Genomic DNA, 19492 nt, shown 5'->3' on the forward strand with positions numbered 1-19492 from the left:
TTAGGTAAATAGATACTCCAAAATTCAAAGAAATTCTTTATTTGCAGCTACTGACAGTAAAACTATTTATGAATTTTTCCCGATGGTATATTTAAAATATCTAGGATTCGATTAAGACTACTGTTATACATATTTTGGAGTTTTGGAGGGAGTTTTCTTGAAAAGCAATGCAGAAAACTATTCAACAATGATAAAAGATTCGTTGAAGACAAAATTTGTGTTCACTTAAGAATGTGATATATTTAGTTTTGTTAAATAGATACTCCAATAATTAAGAAAATTTTTTATTTGCATTTATTAAAATACACTGAAATCAGAATAGTTAAATATCAGCGACTGACAATCATTCTAATAATTAATTTATAATTAATTCGATTAAGCTTAAGATTTTGGAGGCAGTTTTCTTGAAAAGTGATGCAGAAAACTTTTCAACATTGATAAAAATGTTGTTCAAGCCAAATTTCTGTATTCAATTATGAATATGAAATATTAGTTTTGTTTGTCATACAAAATGAAGACTAACAATCATACCAACGATTAATTTTTCATGCAGGTATATTTAAAATACCAAGAATTCAATTCGGCTTATTCCTCTATATATTTAGGAGTTATAGTGAGAGTTTTCTTTAAAAGCAATGCAGCAAACCTTAGCAATTAACTTTTCTGTAATATCTAGTTAACTAGACTTACTTAATCCTTACCTTTTCCGCTTAGATTACAGGGTATGCAGTTGCAATTGCAGCAGAGTGCAGTAACTTAATTCTCATAGTTTCATGTTACGCAGACTTTTGAAAAGTGCCTTACGTAGCATTTTGGTTTTACCTGTGCCATCAATACTCCTCTATAGCTCTATAGCTCTACATATGCCTCCTGCCAGTCTAACTGTCTGACTCTCTTTTGAATATACGATGTGTGTGTGTGTGTGGTTGTATGTGTGTAATGCCTGTTGCTGTTGCTGCTGCTGTTTTGTGGATCTATTGTGCAGCTGCACAAGCAACAGGCAGCATTTTCTTTGCTTTGCTTTAGTTGTATTCATTTGTTGTTGTCGTTGTTGTTTTCGGCCTGATCTTCGCTTTGAGATCTTCGGTTCGCTCGCTCACCTTTTACCACGTCGTTTACCTGTATTCTTTTGACTACGCTCGCTCTTTACCTACATAACTCGCTCTGTCTGTGTGTGTATGAGTGAGAGAAAGAGAGCGCGCCAAGCTCTGTGTGCTGAGAGCATTGCGCGATGTTTGTTTCGGCTTCAGTTTCGAATTCAACGTGACGCTGCGCAGACGCGAATTGGCTAAACGAATTTGTTGTCGCTGTCGTCGTCGTCGTCGTCGTCGCTGTCGAACTTAAGTTTGAGATCGTATCGCCTCCCACTTGGCTTGTCTTCGCGTATCGTTCGTTCGTTCGTTCTTTCGCTCGACTTTGCTGCTAATTTAGTGCTAATCGAATGTAATACCCAAATGCCCATATAATACGATCTAGCCAGAAAAGAGTCCAGTCTCTGCGCCTTGGTGTGTTTAGCAAGTGTCTGACGTGTTGTGCGAAGTAGAAATACGAGAAAATACAAATATAATAATCATATTTTGTGATTTCATTGCTAATTGGAGAGACAGGGACCGAGTGCGTGTGTGCGTCGTGTCTCACAACATGGCCAAGTGTTTGTGCAACATAACAACAACACCAACAACAACAACAATTAGTGTGGCGACAACAACAACAACAACAAGAGGCTCAAACATTGCAGTTGGATATTAAAAGCTGCGCCTGCGCGCGCGCCCTAACCTCAAAAATAAGAAAACAACAAAAAATAAAAGCTGTGTGCGAGTCAAACTCGTAAAGAGGAAAGAAACAACAAAAACCCACACACACACACACATACACGCGTATACATTTGTGTGTATGAAAAGAGAACTGAAAAGCCAAAGCCACAAACAGCAACAACAAAAAAGCCTTCGTAATGTGAAACTGGTTCCTATCCACACAAATATACACAAATACATACGCCAATTGCAGCGACAACCACAACAATAACAACAACAACAACAAAAGCAAAACGCAGTGAAAGAGCTCAACAAAAAAGTTGTATTTTTGGCACGCAAAACGAAGCAGAAATTTTGGAGTGTGTTGTGTTTTTGTTTTTTGTTATATATTTAAGGTTTATTTCGAGCTGACAACGCGAAAAACAACACGCACGGCCAGCAAAAAAGTGTTAAACGAATTGCAGCTACAATTTTATAAAGTTTATAAAAATACAAAAGACACACACACACACACACACACATGACGTCACTGGCCTTAGCTGGTCGCTCTTGATCGCGACTCGAGCTTCAGCTGCCATACACTCACACACACACTCGCAATTGCAACTAAGTAAACTTCCCAAAACACACACACACACACGGAGAAAAAGGAAGATGCATATTTTCAAATTGTTTAGGCGCGGCATTTGCCTGCCTCTTCTCCTGCTCCTTCTCATCCACTGCATTTGCGTATGGCCCGCGTCGGCGGCCCGCGATCGCAACTCCCGCGAATACAATCGACGAGCGGACCCAAACCGCAATGTGGGCCGGCAACGTAATCGCAATCGATCCAACAACAACCATGAGCGGCCAAACAGCGCTTCAATTATCGCCAGTAGCGTCGATAAGGACTCATTTCCCAAGGGCAAAAGTAAGTGTTAAAGAAAGCCAAACAAGCGACAAAAACATCACAGGTTGCTTCCTGGGATATTATTAATTCAAGATGTAACAAGAAACACCATAAACCAATATACATACACTTTGGGACTTTATTAAGTAAAGATGAAAATAGAAGCAAATCAACATATAATAAAATCACTTTTCAATAAAATTCTGAAAGATTATTGATTAGCATTTTAGAGACGAGTTTCGCTAACTATAATATAAATCTATAGAATGGAACAAGAAAATGCCCTTCTAAATGACATACTGAAAGATGATTGCTTGCTTGCTTGATTAGCGATTGTCATTTTAGAGACTGTTTACATAATAAAAAAAACTTTAGGACTTTATTAAGTAAAGATGGATAAATAACTAAATCAATATTCGTATAATAAATACACTTTTGGGATCTTATTAATTAAAGATGGTACAATAAGTAAAGCAATATATAATAAATGCACTTTTAAATGAAATACTGAAAGACGATTGCTTTCTTGGTTAAATTTCATTTCAGAGATCTTTCTTGCCAATTATACATAGTTGTTATTTATTTAACTCTTATATATTGAGAGGTCATACAAATTAAGGAATTTTCTGAATCGAAATGTTTAAGAAATTTATTTTAATGAAAATCGTTGCCTATATTACATTTTAAAAAGATTATGAGAACTTTTGAATTGATTATATTAGTATGAATGTATTTTATTTGTAGAGTATTTGAAAGATTTTGCAGCCTACATTTTGAGACTCTTTTTACTAATTATACTTGTTTTTTTTTCCTACTCAAAATAACTGTCACTAATATGTAAGTCCACATGGTATGATTAGTTAATGTTAAAGGAAAAGTAATATCATTATGATCTGGGAAAAGTTATATTATGAATGTATTTATTTTATATAGAACCGTGTTCTAACTTTAATAAATGGTTCTTAATACGTACAATTTAAAATTGGAATATATGAACTTGTATTGAAGTATATTGGTAAAAGTTTATATAGTATTTGAAGAATTAGACTGTGACATTGAAGACTGTTTTTGCTAATTCTTATGCTTTTTTCTTTTGAAACTTAATTACCCTTGATAATTTCATATATGATGATTAAGCTTAAGGAAATTTTTGGGAAAAAAGGGAAATTATATCATTCAAAGAGTCCATTCTAGATTTTTGAAATGGTTTTAATAACAAAATTACATTTAAAAGGTTCTTAGTTATTTATTTAATAACACATGTTCTTATTAAGCAGTCAACTTATGTCAAAAAATACTAAAATAACTTTCAATTAATATAAATGAAGTCATCAGTCAATAGTAATTTATAGCTGCTCATAATTGGCATTCTGACAATTCGAAACATTATTTATTAGTATATAATAATTGAATATTAATTCATTTAAAATGCTTTCGCTCAATTTTTTTTACTGTTGTCAATTGTTTATGGAAACTTGTGCATGCCACAAACGACCTTTTAAACTATCCACACCTGCCAACCTCTACACGACTCCATTAGCTTGGCTCTCACATCAGTCATGTTTACTATTAACATGGAGCATCCATCATGATGTTGGTTGTGCTGTGTTTATGTAGATTTGCGTGCCCATATATCATAATCATTCCAAGACATTTGCCCCGAATAATGTGTAAGTGCAACTGCTGTCCAAAAGTATAAAAAATATACCCCGAAATATAATCGTATTTACAGCTGAGTAGTTGTGTTGCCTCGGTATCTTTTAGCTGTAGCTGTTGCTGTATCTGTATCTGTATTTGATATGCAGCCGCTTATCTTATCGTACGTGCTGCAGTGCTGCGTGTTTGATTTTGGTTTTGGTTCCACTTTGGGTCTCGTTTTGGGCTGCATTGTTGGCATTATTGCTCGTGCCCTCCCCCTCCCTCTCACTCCATTTTTACCTGCCCATTTGGTCGGTGCTTCGGGTGCGTTGGGTGCCTTGGGCCTCAACCTCTTGACTTGGGCGCTCGCCCTCCCTCCTCCCCCCTCAAAAAAAAGCGTTAACTTATTATTGTTTTTCACTCGCATTATTATTATCAAGCCACATTCGACAAACAACTCGCGCAAGAATTTCCACTGTTTGTGCGCATTTCGTAATATCAATTCAAACCAAAAGGTAGCCACAGATTGTAGTTTACTTCAGTGTTGTTGTTGTTGTTGTGTTGGCGTTGTAATCGTTATTCTTGTTGTTGTTGTTGTTGCACTTTCAGGCAAATTTTCCATTTCTCTTTGTCAGCAACTGCAATGGCAATTATAACAACAACGACAGCGAGCGACACAATTTCCAGCTAAAATGGCGACTTAATTTGTTGACATCGCAAGTATCGCGAATATCGCATTTGCTTTTTGCTCAGCTCGAAAATATTAATGAGAAACCATAAAGCTAACAGCCGAGGGCAGTTCAATAGATCCACCTCTCATGGCAAAATGCATATTTCTCAATAATTCTGGTATTTGATGTGGCTTGAAAGTTTAAACAATAGATTATCTTATCGCTAATTAACATACATAATCCATGCTTTGTTTTTTGTGCTTAGATAGATAGACAGACAACAACTCTATCCATCTTCAGTCACTTATGTATGTTCATAATCATTTCTGCTTAAGATGACATCATTTAATTTCTCACTTTAGCTTTAAACACGCGAAACCGAGTCTGTAATTGGTGCCATGAGCAAGGTTTACTCTACAAACAGCCCGTTAGCCAGAAAATTAATAATAATAAAAAAAGAAGTATTACGCGTTAATAATAATATCGGTTTTTTTTTTCTCTCGAAATTTGTGTTCACATTATCTTCAAGCAAAATATTTGTTTGCACAATTCTTTGAGGTTCAAATATTTGTATTCGGCGCGCAAATAAGGTAACCATTTTTTGTATTTTTGTATTTCTGTAGCTCCAGCGAACGTTGTCGATATTCAGTGATCTTGTAGCTGCAAATTAATAAATGTTGCCAGCCCCCATCCGCAATTGTGTAAATATTGGAATAGCAACACACAATTGTGCTATGCTAATGGATGTGGAATATAGAAGCGAATTGTGGGGGGGCACTTTGGCAAATGTTTGTAGTCTTATGGCCGGATACGGCTAGATAAGAAATCGTCCAATAATTTGCACACAACAACATACATATAGGCTGATAAGAACCATTCAATACTGAACTGAAAACTATTATATGTGATCCCTTAGAAATTTTCCCTTTCTGCTTTCTGCATTGTTTGACTATATTTAATTGAATTCCGCTGTGCTGCAAAGTTGTTAAAGATTGTTTTTTTTTTTTTGTTATTTTATGACAAGTCGTGGTAGTAAATAAGCACAGCTGCAACAAAATATGCAAATAAATGCCAGGCGGTAAAGCCGCACACGTGCAATAACTATCTGGAAAATAAACAACACAGTTGACACGGACACAATTGCAACGATTGTGTTCAAGTGATTGAAATAACTGACATAATACTTTGGAGTAGTCATAGAAGAAGAAGTTATCAGCAAAATTGTTTAAGTAAATCCCCAAACAGAAACGTTAAAGCGACAAAGCTTAATTTCCAGCTAGAGTCGCAATTATTGGTTTGATAAAAATTGTAGATTTCTAAGAAATTATTTGATTGAGCAAAAAAGCAACAATCCGTTACATTTTGTACTCTATGGTATATGTTGAATACTAAGCTGATTGGGACTTATCGAAAATGGTATATGATGAATGTAATAGTATATCGATATACCAAATATAGTTGCATCTTAGTATTTTTCGGCACATCTTATGAAAGACCATGCTGACTTGCACTTATTGCATTTATTGACATCTTAAATGTAATAGTATATCGATATACCAAATATAGTTACATCTTAGTATTTTTCGGCATATTTTATGTATTTATTGATATGTTGAATCGATATACCAAATAAAGCCTTCGGTACATTTCAGTATTTGTCGGTATATCTTAAGAATATTATTACGCTGACTTGTATTTATCAAAAATTGGTGTATGTTGAATGTATTTGTATATCGATATAACAAAAATAGCATTTACTATAGCATTTAGTATTTTGTGGTTTATATTAAGAATAATACCACTTCGATTTGCATTTATATAAAATGAATTTAATAACATATGAATATACTAAATATAGTTGTTACTTTTTAGTATTTTTGGTATATCTTTTGAATAATACCACTTCGATTTGCATTTATATAAAATGGTATATGTTGAATTTAATAGTATATGAATATACTAAATATAGTTGTTAATTTTGGTATTTTTTCGGTATATTTTTAGAAGAACACCACGCTAATTTGCATTTATAGAAAATGGGTGGTCGAGCACACTCAACTGTAGCTTTTTAATTGTTTTACAAGTAATTTAATTTTCGTTGCAACCCGTTGCCAATTGAACTTTTTTTGTAGAAAGTGTACAATAGTCGGTATCGTAAAATATGAAATATTTTATTTAACAGCACGTTGTAAATATTTACATCTCTTTTTTTCCACCATTTATTGCGCACATTTACGCTCTTTGTTGGCCTGGCCAAGACCAATACACAGATTTGTTGGCCTAGCTGAAAGAGGCCTCCTCAGCTTCTACAGTCTAAGACTGTCTGTGTATGAGTGTGTGTGTGTCTGTAAGCGCTTGAAAAACCACATTCCATAGTGTGCCTAGCCAACAACAACAACAACAGCAAGAGCTAGAGCCACAGCAATATCAGCTAGAGGCAGCAGCAGCATCCACTGAGAGTTACCCTCACACTCATAAAATGGTGTAAGCTCTGGCTAATTACAGTGACAGGCACGCGCTGGCTGCAACTGTGTGTGTACCTGTATGTGTGTGCGTGTGTGTCGCCAGCTTAGTTTGCATAGCATTTCTATAATTCCTGATTAAGACATCATATAGGAAAGAGAAGAAAAAAACACAACTGCAAAACGACAATTGCCAGTTTTTTTGAGCTGTTGAACTTTACTTCTGCTGCTGTTGTAAGTTTTAGCACAGCAAGTATTCAACTATACGGATAGTGTTCGGTACACAGTCTTTATAAAATACTGGTTTTCTAAACCCACACACACACACATACACAAACAGAGAGAACACACAAAGATATTAAACGCGCAGTTGCAAGCAATTGCTGCTTTGGCTGCTGCAACTGCGCAGCACAAACTCGCTCTAGCTCTCTAGTTCTCTCTCTCTCTCTAGTTCTCTCTCGCTCTATCTCTCTTTGAGCTACACTCTTTCGCTGGCTTGCTCTTCTTTATTGTCTACAAACATATTTCTTTACCATTTTTTTACGACTGCACTTTGTTTTTTCGCCTCACTTCTAACTTTGCTTAACTCAATTTGCTGTTGCTGGCTTTTGTCACACTGTGCACAGTGTCCAAACAAAGCTTTGAGTGTGGTCCAGCCTAAAACGCTCTTCACACACAGTCTCCCGCTTTTGTTGTGTGTCTTCTCCGTGTGGGCGTCTCGATTCGATTTCGAAACTTGCAGCAGTCGCAACAACAGCTTCCGCAGCTTCGCTTTTGCAGCCCACGTATTATTATTGTTGTTGTTGTTGTTGTTGCTGGCTGTTCGCTTAGTTCTATGCCTAAAAAATAGCTGAAATGTTGAGCTGCTGAAAATGCTTATAGCTCATAGACAGGCACCAAAAATGGCGCCAGGGCGTGCTCATTAAACCAGCTGAGGCTTGAAGCTTCTCATTCTCTCTCTTTCTGTCTCTCTGTTGAGTTGGACTTTGCACAAAAGTTGCAATCACAGGCTTATCTAATGGCAACATTGTTTAGTTTAGCTGCCTCTTCTTCTCTTGTTGTAGTTGTCGTGAGGCACGACCTGCGCCCAATTGTTGTACACAAACTAAATGAACGCGCATCGAACACGAAATGGGCAAACGTTAAACACAAAACACAACAAAAAAACACCTCAAGTCAGGGCCAGCTCTGTTTTTTTGTGGCTGCTGCAAGTTGAGTCGAGTTATTGCTGCTGTGGCTTAAGGTCTTTTAGTTTGGGTGCTTTGTTGGCTGATCTCCGCTTGGCCAAATGCCGTTCTCTCCCCCTCCTCCCCCCACCGCGTTGCCACACAGAAGAAATTTGTTATGCGAAGCTGAAGATGCGCTTGCAGCGTTTTCTGTGAAAGATTTGCAGCTCGGTTGCCTAAGCTCGTTGCGCTTATTTGCCTTTGTCTTCGTGACGCCACGACATAGAACAACGACAACAACAACAACAACAACAATAGCAACAGCGACTACAACAACACAGCTTATGAAAGAAAGTTGCCGCAGAATTCTTTTTTGTTTTGTTTTTTTCTTTGGTTTTTCTTTGCAAAATCCGCGCACGTAACGAAGCACAAGACAGTTGTTGGTCAAGCCAGGTTGGGATTTACACTGGATAGAGAAAGAGATAGAGAGGGGGATTGCATGGAATGGTAACCGTAATGAGCTGCGTGTATTTAATGGCCGGTCGCAAATGAATTTATTAAGCGCTTTTACACAATTTCATTGTAAATTGAACGCGTGCCGCGACTGAATTGTCGCAAAACAGTTATGAATTATTTATGTGGCGTCGTCGTGTGGCAGTTGCTGCCCGCTTGCTGCAACACTGCTGGCAACAACAACAGCAGCAACATGCCGCTAATCTATGACACCTAATCGCCGTAACTCGGCTCGAGAGCTGTTCGCTGTTACAATTGCTAGTTGCGAGTTGCATCTGCATATAGAGGAGTCTAGAGCTCGCTGATCTTGATATATAACTTATACACACATAAAGACATATATATTTGACGAACTTTCACCGCACTTTTTGTGTTTAGAGAGATAGAGAGAGAGATCAATGTACTTGCCTGTTTTGTGGCGGTTCAAATTGTGACAACAGCTTGCGGCAATAACGGCCGACGCCTTATAATTTTGATCGGAATCTGCCCACTTCGATTTGATTTGGAGAGACAGTGTCTGATGATGAGAGCGAGAGACAGAGATTGATGAAGAATGGTTAGAGTGGATGGTAGATTGTAGTTGGGGGAAAAGGCGCATGCTGAGCAAACATAGAATCTACACTTATGTCTGTATGGAGGTAAAAAACAAAGCATGCTTAATGCCCTTTTAAATCTTTTGTTATTTTACAACAAAATCTATGCTTCGCATGTTGTTGCTGTTGTTTGTGTTGTTGTTGTCCAGCCGCAGGCAAAGGTACGAACAGCGATGGGCAGCAGAACTCGGCAATCCAGATGGTTCGGGCACCAGAGTTAAAAATCTTTTCCACGAAATGAAAAATACGCACACACACACAAACAGAAAACCAAAACAGACAGCCAGAGGGAAAAAGATGAAGATGAAGTGCGAAGAGCGAAGAACGCTGGAGGGACGGGGCACATAAACGTGAGCAAGCAACAACAACAACGTTGACAGCGTCAGAACCGGCTAAGCGAGTCTCAGCACTGAAACTGAGAACTCAACTGAGAACTGTGACTCGCGTCAGAGTCGTAATCGCAGTCGGAGTCATAGTTGTAGCCAAAGTCCAAGTCCAGAGTCTGAGCTGGAGTCTGTGGCGAGTTTTTGGCTAGGCAAGTTCTGGGCAATGCAACATCGAATGCTGCTGCAGCATTCAAATCGATTATGCTGCAGAGACTTTGTCGTTTGCCTTGCCACACGGAAAAATGCGTCGTGCTTTCATCGTGCTCACTCTTTGGCCTTTTCACCAGCAGCCGCAGCAGTCGCAGCAGCCGCAAAAAGATCGAACCTGAGGCCCCGTCGAACAACGGCAAGAAAAACAACACAACAATATTTAGAAAGTCAGCACAGAGCTTGGAATGCGGTTGGGTCTATTAATCAGCACGTCAGCGTCGTGTAGATTGGCTTGAGGGGCATTTAAGAGGGGAGGGGTTGCTCCCCACCAGACTCCCCAGCAGACTGATGCTAGGGCTAAGCAGAGGGCGAAGTTGAAGCTGAAGATGAGTCGTGTCGTTGATGGCTGAACAAATACAATCGATAAACAAATACAAAGAGATGCTGAACTTGAGTTTCCAGCAGCGAGTCAAGTTCGTTGCCTAAGTCTTTTGTTTTAATGAGCACATTGCTGGAATTATGACTTTGATTTGTAGTGAGACAGCGACAGTGACAAAGAGAGCAACATAATGAGAGAGAGAGAGAGAGAGAGAGAGCGATAGAGCGAGAGAGAGAGAGACGTTCACTCATTAGCGTCGAGACACTTAGCCTAAGGATTACAAATTAGCCTTTTTGCCACAGCCAAAGCCAACGAAACACACTCACACAGAGAGAGACACTAATACACTCACTCACAGGCAATGCGGGCGTGTCCAGAGCCCGCAAGAAAAATCGCATAAGCAACATCGCAAAGCATTTCACAAGAATCGTCGTCGCAGCCTCCTCCGGCGCTGTCTCGTTGTCCTCCTCCTTCTCCTCTTCATCTTCCTCTTCTTCATGGTCTTTTTCTCGATCGTGTCTTAAGTTTCAGTCAAGGAGCAACATGAAAAACGCTGCTGATAAATTGTACGCGATAAAGCCGCAGCCCATTGGCTTGAAAAGGGTTTCGTGCCGCGATGTTTGGCTTTAGCTTTTGCTGTGGCTCTGCATGACGTTCGTTCGGTATGAGAAATGAGAAAGAGCTGGCAACTGGCAACTGGCCAGCGGGCTGCGCTTCGTGCCAGCATCATCAGCGGCCACGACAAAACACATAAACACAAAAAAAGACAAAGCCAAAGAATTTGTACGAAAATTTTTGCGCTTCGATTGCCAGCAGCGGCTTTTGATCAATGCCCGACGCTGTCTTGGAGCAGGGGCCAAAGCCAAGCCTCGCCTGGCCAGCGCCCAAGTTCCAATGTCAACTGCAGCCTCACCTTTTGCGATGCCCTAGCAATCGGGGTATGGCAATTTTGTCAAGCGAGAACATATTTGTGCTTATCAATTAGCTGGCTGCAAGGCGCAACTTTAATGTCTGGCAATGCAATATCGATTGAGTCGAGTCCATATATGGCATCGGCAACAAAGGGTATTGAGTCTGCGACTTTTTCATATTGCTCTCGCTTCTCTCTCAGGCTTCTGTCTTTGGGGCTGCATTGCTACGCATAACTGCAGGCATTTAAGTTTGTATTTTTATTCTTTTTCTCACAAAGAATTTCGCATTTCTGGCGACAAACAAAATATTTGTATGCCATATTTCTTTCAATCTTTCTTCATAATTACGAGAATACACACGCATTTGTATTTCGTATTTTGTATTTCCACGAACTCGGAATCAATAAAAAATGCGCAATATTTATGGCCAACAATGTTTGTTTCTTGTCTGATTATATTTCTTAGGTATTTATTTCTTCTTTTCCCTTTTTGTTTCTTCATTTCGATAATTAGCTGAGTAAGCGGGTGGGTGTTGTTGCCCCTCGCTGTCCGTGTGGGCTGCGGCAAGTGGGTGTCAATGTCTCCTCCTCTGTGACTCCAGCCCAAGCTTACAGCTTCCTCTCGGCTGACACATGGCACACTTTTGCGGCCCACACGCTTGGCCCAAGCTTGCATCAAGCCACGACCCACGTAGCCCTTTTCATAGAATGTTTAGACTTGGTAGTAGGCCATGCAAATCAATGGAAGATGTACTCATAGCTAGCGCTGGCAGCTAAAACAGGTCGCTGACTAATGATAACAGCGCGACTGGCTTTGGGCCTGACTCGCACTCGCAGTCGATGTCGCTGTCTCGGTCGCTGTCGCAGTTGGCTTCGCAGTCAGCGACTGCGTGGGCTGCTAATTATTGAAAACGCCAACTGAACTGCGACTGGCAAAGGCGCCCACTTTGTTTCGTTTCGTTTCTTTTTTTTATTATTTTTGTTTGGTTTTATTTGAATTTTGTTGTTTTTGTTGTTTTTTTCAGCTCTTTTCATAGCTTCCGAGCATTAAATACAAAAGACTTAGGCAACGAACTTGCGCTCTCCCTTACTGCTTACCCAGCTATTTCCGTTGATAATGCAAATGATTTTAATTTCTTGGCATTTGCATTCACCTGTAGCACATAATTCAACACCTACTTGCATTTAATTAGACAGTCATTGATTCGATTCGACAAAAATAAAAGCGGCCCACACAGCGTGTCACTTCCCAACTTTCGCCTCATTTTATAATTTTAGTTGTTTATTCAATTGTATACTTATTGAATTCTTTTTCTTGTCTTTTGCAGTTTGCATTGGCACCAAGAGTCGCCTGTCCGTGCCCTCGAATCGGGAACATCATTATCACAATCTGCGCGATCGCTACACGAATTGCACCTATGTCGATGGCAACTTGGAGCTAACTTGGCTGCAGGATCCCAAACTGGATCTCAGCTTTTTGGCCAACATACGCGAGGTGACAGGCTACATACTGATCAGTCATGTGGACGTCACCAAAGTGGTATTCCCAAAGTAAGTGACAGTTGAATAAGTCAATTCATTACCCTCAGATCAGATCATACTAAACAAAAACTTCTCTGCTCCTTCTGCCTTTTGCAGACTTCAAATCATACGCGGCCGCACGCTGTTCAGCCTGACTGTCGAGGAGGAGAAGTATGCTCTGTTTGCCACCTATTCCAAGATGCACACCCTTGAGATGCCCGAACTGCGAGACATTCTGCAGGGCTGGGTGGGATTCTTCAACAACTACAATCTCTGCCACACACGTTCGATTGTGTGGCGCGAAATCCTTTCGGGGGTCAACGATAACTACAACTATGTGTACAACTTCACGGCCGACGAACGCCATTGCCCCAAATGCGATCCATCGTGCCCAAGGGAGGCTTGCTGGGGCGAGGGAGCACACAATTGCCAGAAGTTCAGCAAGATCAACTGTGCACCGCAGTGTGCTCAGGGTCGTTGCTTCGGACCGGGACCACGCGACTGTTGCCATCTGTTTTGCGCTGGCGGCTGCACGGGACCCACGCAAAAGGATTGCATTTCGTGCAAGAATTTCTTTGACGATGGCGTCTGCAAGGAGGAATGCCCGCCAATGCGCAAATACAATCCCACCAACTATGTGAACGAAGCGAATCCCGAGGGCAAGTACGCTTATGGCGCCACCTGTGTGCGCGAGTGTCCCGGACATTTGCTGAAGGATAACGGCGCCTGTGTGCGCAGCTGTCCCTCCGACAAGATGGCCAAGGATAGCGAATGTGTGCCCTGCAATGGACCCTGCCCCAAGACCTGTCCTGGCGTCAAAGTCCTGCACTCGGGCAACATTGATTCGTTCAAGAATTGCACCGTCATCGAGGGCAACATTCGTGTGCTGGATCAATCGTTCTCCGGCTTTCAGGATGTCTATCTCAACTATACGATGGGTCCCCGCTACATACCCATGCATCCGGATCGTTTGGAGGTCTTTTCGACGGTCAAAGAAATCACCGGCTACCTGAACATTGAAGGCGTTCATCCACAGTTTAAGAATCTATCGTACTTTCGGAATCTTGAAGTGATTCATGGCCGTCAGCTTATGGAGAACTATTTCGCTGCTCTCTCGATTGTGAAGTCATCGCTCTCCAGTTTGCAGATGCCCAATCTTAAGCGCATTAATTCTGGCAGCGTTGTGGTGCAACACAACGAGCATCTTTGCTACGTCAGTCGAATTCGTTGGTCCCTGGTGCAAAGAACCCCGGAACAGAAGCAATTCATTAATGAGAACATGAATGCATCCGCTTGCCGTAAGTAAACCTAGTTTGTAACAAGAAAATACAATGACTAAACGGCAATTTTTCTTTATATTTTCTTAGGTAAATTGGGTGAGGTGTGTTCGGATCAATGCAATGGCGATGGCTGCTGGGGCGCTGGACCGGATCAGTGTTTGAACTGCAAAAGCTTCAACTACAATGGCACCTGCATTGCCGACTGTCGCAATATCTCCAAGTAAGTGTTGTCTTGAGCCCTAAAGCTCTCTCTTAACTATCCTTTCGACTATATTCTTAGTGGCGGAGATATGCAATATGAAAGGGCAAATTTGTGGGTTTTAATTTTCCCACAACTGTTTAAAAAAGAGTTGAAATTGCAAAAACCAAACAGTTTGAAATGCAAGAATCCGACAATTATATAATTGATCAAATTGTAACGTCTTTCGGCGACTAAAACTGATAAACTAGTTTAGCAGCTACTTGCTTAAAAACCAAATAAAAAAAGGAAAAACAAGAGATTTAATTAGGATAAAGACACAACTCTTATAATCTCATCTTATAATCGTATCTTATCTTACTCTCGGCAATAAATCTTTTAACCCAAAAACAAATCTTCTTTCTTCTATCCTCTTTAACTCAACTGTACCTAAGACTAATAATAAACATTCTTTGCTGCAGCACGTACCAATTTGATGACAAGACCTGCCAGAAGTGCCACCCAGAGTGCCGCACCTGCTCGGGACCCGGTGACGATCACTGCGATGAGTGCGTCCATGTGCGCAATGAACAACGTTGTGTGAGCGTCTGCCCCGACGATAAATACTCCGACTTTGGCTTATGTCGCAAGTGCCACGAGACCTGCGAAGGATGCACTGGACCCAATAACACTATCGGACACTATGCGTGCAATACGTGCAATCTGGCCATCATCAATGCGGACGCCACGGTGGAGCGTTGTCTGCGCAAGGATGACAAATGTCCCGACGGATACTACTGGGAGTATGTGCATCCACAGGAGCAGGGTTCGCTCAAACCACTCGCTGGCAAGGCCATTTGTCGCAAGTGCCATCCACGGTGTGAGCTCTGCACCAACTATGGATTCCACGTGCAGGTGTGCTCCAAGTGTGCGGGCTACAAGCGACGCGAACAGTGCGAGGAAGAGTGCCCATCGGATCATTATGCCGATGAAGAAAAACGCGAGTGCTTCGAGTGTCATCCGGAATGCAAGAGCTGCTCTGGACCTGGCGCCGAGGATTGCCTGGCCTGTCACAACTTCAAGTTGTTCGACGCAAGTGAAGTCCCCGATAACTCAACCCTCTTCAACTGCACCTCAAAGTGTCCGCCCGAATTTCCGCACGTCAACTACCAATCAAATGTCATCGGACCTCATTGTGTATCCACTCCGCAAAAGGGACCCCGACAGGCGGCTGGCATCAATGTCAACATGATCATTATCATCTTGGGCGCTGTCTTTATACCGGTGACCTGTGTGCTCTGTGTCATCATCTACATCTGCCGGCAGAGGCAGCAGGAAAAGAAGGAAACCGATGATCTGGCTAAGGTATTCTTTGGCTGCGAAGACTCTGAACCATTGCGACCCTCGAATATTGGCGCCAATCTCAGCAAACTGCGCATTGTCAAGGATGCGGAACTGCGCAAGGGCGGTGTTCTCGGAATGGGCGCCTTTGGACGCGTCTATAAGGGTGTTTGGGTGCCCGAGGGTGAGAATGTCAAGATACCGGTGGCAATCAAAGAGCTGTTAAAGACATCGGGCGCCGAATCGAGTCAGGAGTTCCTGAACGAAGCCTACGCCATGGCAACCGTGGAGCACGGCAATCTACTGAAGCTGCTGGCCGTGTGTATGTCATCGCAAATGATGTTGATCACACAGCTGATGCCCCTGGGCTGCCTGCTCGACTATGTGCGCAACAATCGCGACAAGATCGGCTCCAAGGCGCTGCTCAATTGGTCCACACAAATCGCCAAGGGCATGTCCTACCTCGAGGAACGGCGACTGGTGCATCGCGATCTCGCTGCGCGCAATGTGCTCGTGCAGACGCCATCGCTGGTCAAGATTACCGACTTTGGTCTCGCCAAACTGCTCAGTCTGGACTCGAACGAGTATAAGGCAGCGGGTGGCAAGATGCCCATCAAGTGGTTGGCCCTCGAGTGCATACGGCATCGCGTGTTCTCCAGCAAATCGGATGTGTGGGCCTTTGGTGTGACCATCTGGGAGCTGTTGACATTTGGCCAGCGACCACACGAGAATATACTTGCCAAAGATATACCCGATCTCATTGAGATGGGTCTGAAACTGGAACAGCCCGAAATCTGCTCGCTCGACATTTACTGCACACTGCTCTCCTGCTGGCAACTGGACGCGGACCTGAGGCCGCCATTCAAGCAGCTAACGAACGTATTTGCGGAATTTGCTCGCGATCCGGGTCGCTATCTGGCCATACCCGGTGACAAGTTCACACGACTGCCCGCCTACACCAGCCAGGACGAAAAGGATCTCATACGCAAGCTGGCGCCGACATCAGATGGCTCGGAACCGATGGTCGAGGCGGATGATTACTTGCAGCCAAAGGTAACTCCGGGTCCCAGTCATCGCACAGATGGCACCGACGAGATACCGAAATTGAATCGTTACTGCAAGGATCCCAGCAATAAGAACTCGAATGGCAGCGGAGCTGGCGGAGATGATGAAACCGATTCGAATGCTCGTGAAGTGGGCGTTGGCAATCTGCGTTTGGATTTGCCGGTGGATGAGGATGACTATCTGATGCCCACATGCCAGAGCAATGCGAGTGCCGGCAGCACTGGCAGCAACAACAACAACAATAACAGCAACAATCCCAACAACAACATGGCCACAACAGCGACGGGTTACATTGATGTCATCGGGGTAAGTCTGCTTCAGAATGCATAATACTGAAATCATTGTGAGCTGAAACTTATTGCATATCATTTGTGTACTTTGCAGGTGCCTGTCAGTGTCGATAATCCCGAGTATCTGCTGAATGCACTCAGTGCCGGCGAGGCGCCGATGCCCACACAAACCATTGGCATACCCGTTGCCGGTGTGCCCAGCACGATGGAGGTCAAGGTGCCGGGCAGTGAGTCAACTAGCTCCGATCACGAGTACTACAACGATACACAGCGCGAGCTGCAGCCTCTGCAGTTGCTGCACAGTCGCAGCACGGAGACGCGAGTGTAGCGAACGCACACTGCCACTGAACACCAACAACAGAAACAATACTAAAAATAATGTAACTAAACAAAAACCTATTGGATAAATCTTGCCACGTAGTACCCAAGTGCCTTTGAAGTCGGTTGCCAGCCACCCAGCAGATACCATACAGCAGATGCAGATGCCGAGCTCAACTGACGTGTGCCTCTGAATGCTGTTATCATAGATAATCAAAAAAGAAGAAAAACAAAAGAAACCCATTCGTAGTTGCCTGTAGTTGTAACATATATAACAAAAAGCACCTAGAATAGTTCGTGTTGTACTATATTACTATCGATATTATGCTATAGCTCGTACTTAGCCAGAACCTTCTTCTCTTCCATATCTATGCAGCTATAACTTCTTACTTATATATATAGACTTACATCTAGATATTCTTGAGGTCCTCTTTTGTGTAATTACGAGAACAAAAACACCGATAGTGCATTTCTTAGACGTCCGCGACGCTGTCAATTGAACTCAGCCGATTCCCATCCACTTCTATGTGTGTGTGTGTGGGAATAGTGTCTGATATTGGGCTGTTGTGGGGCGCACACTCTAAGCTAAAGTTATTTCTAGTTCATGTAGCGGACTTTCGCACAATTTATATCCAACAATTTCTTTTAGCATATACTATATACATATAGAGTTAATAGGCTTTTAGCGACTAGTTTTCAACTGTGATATAGTTTAAATAATTTTCATGATTAACAAATACTTTTAACTTGCTTGCGAACAAAACTCAAAAAATTAAAAACCAAAAAGAAATATACAACAAAATAGAAAATACAAAAAAAAAAAAAATACATAACTCGAACGACATACAGAAACCAATGTAAATTCTGATCGATCGCCACAGATCTATAATGCAATTTTAAAATCCATTCGATAGAACAAGTTAAACAAGAATGAATGAAAACAATTAATCCCGAGCGTGCCATGCATGGTTTATGCAATTCTCCTAAAGATTTCGAATAATTGTTGGCACATTAAGGTTGAAACTGAAACTTAATTTTAAGACTTAGTCTAATATATATTGATCAAAGATATGTGTAAATAATACTTACTATATTCTATACAAAACACGTACGATTGTAATACTTATATACTGTATACATGTAATGACTAATCTATATGATTATTTCTTATTTGCCCCGTGCAAATACCGTAGCTTGCATATACAATTTTACATAAATATATTTTAATTTTATTTAATTTAATTGCAATTAGTTTACGTGTACCTACGCAAAGATATGCATATACGAGTAAATAAAACGATTTTTAAATAACATATTTGTGTTTTTGTTATTGTTTTAGAAATACGAAAAGTATTGGCTTTGTTGCTTCTGACAAATTATGCCAAGATGTTCATAAAATCTTTATAAATAAATACTATCTATGATTTGTATTGTCATTTGTCAAATTCAGTAAAATCTCTATTGGAGAAAAAATTCAAATATATATGAAAATCACAACGACTATTGCATTAGAGCTTTTGTCTAAGTGCTTCACTGTATGCCGAAGTTCGCAAAATGGAAATCCCAAATTGCCACATTAGTAAAAACAGCTGATTCACGTTCTTAAATTAATAAAAAGCATAAAATATTTTATAATTTTAGCAATTAATATTTATATCAAGACTCCGTTAATTCTAGCTCTGTGATCTCTACGTGGTAGACAGAGTCTATCGACTTGCTAATTACATATACTCTACATGGATATATTCTTATGGTGTTTATGGATGTGTAGTTGACTTACTAGGCTAACAAACATCAGCCACAAGCAGTAATATAAATATGTAGTTTCTTCCTTCGCCTGCTCACAGCACTCAACAAAGATTAGTAATATCTTCTAGAACCAGACGTCTAATATCTATTTACCTATTCTAGGGTAACTGAATCGACACTGCAGCAAACATGAGAGGAAGAACACGCATCAAGCCGTTCAATCTAAGCCGTCTTGTTCT

General features: G+C 41.2%; 1 protein-coding gene across 2 annotated transcripts in view; it reads left to right on the forward strand.

The window, feature by feature from the left end:
* The window catches only part of LOC133845939 (epidermal growth factor receptor), a 43948-nt gene extending 25550 nt beyond the window's left edge, over positions 1-18398 (forward strand). Inside the window, exons 1-6 of one of the 2 annotated variants that reach the window (XM_062280602.1) lie at positions 1256-2664; positions 12840-13062; positions 13150-14330; positions 14400-14532; positions 14973-17202; positions 17281-18398. In XM_062280602.1, coding sequence (XP_062136586.1) covers positions 2409-2664; positions 12840-13062; positions 13150-14330; positions 14400-14532; positions 14973-17202; positions 17281-17514 — 4257 coding nt within the window. In that variant the 5' untranslated portion in view covers positions 1256-2408 and the 3' untranslated portion in view covers positions 17515-18398. Of the gene's footprint in view, positions 1-1255; positions 2665-12839; positions 13063-13149; positions 14331-14399; positions 14533-14972; positions 17203-17280 lie in introns of those variants that run through there. The other variant, XM_062280603.1, reaches the window with a different exon arrangement.
* The last annotated feature ends 1094 nt before the right edge of the window (positions 18399-19492 follow it).

Source organism: Drosophila sulfurigaster, chromosome 3 (assembly GCF_023558435.1).
Source record: "Drosophila sulfurigaster albostrigata strain 15112-1811.04 chromosome 3, ASM2355843v2, whole genome shotgun sequence".
Lineage (NCBI taxonomy): Eukaryota > Metazoa > Arthropoda > Insecta > Diptera > Drosophilidae > Drosophila > Drosophila sulfurigaster.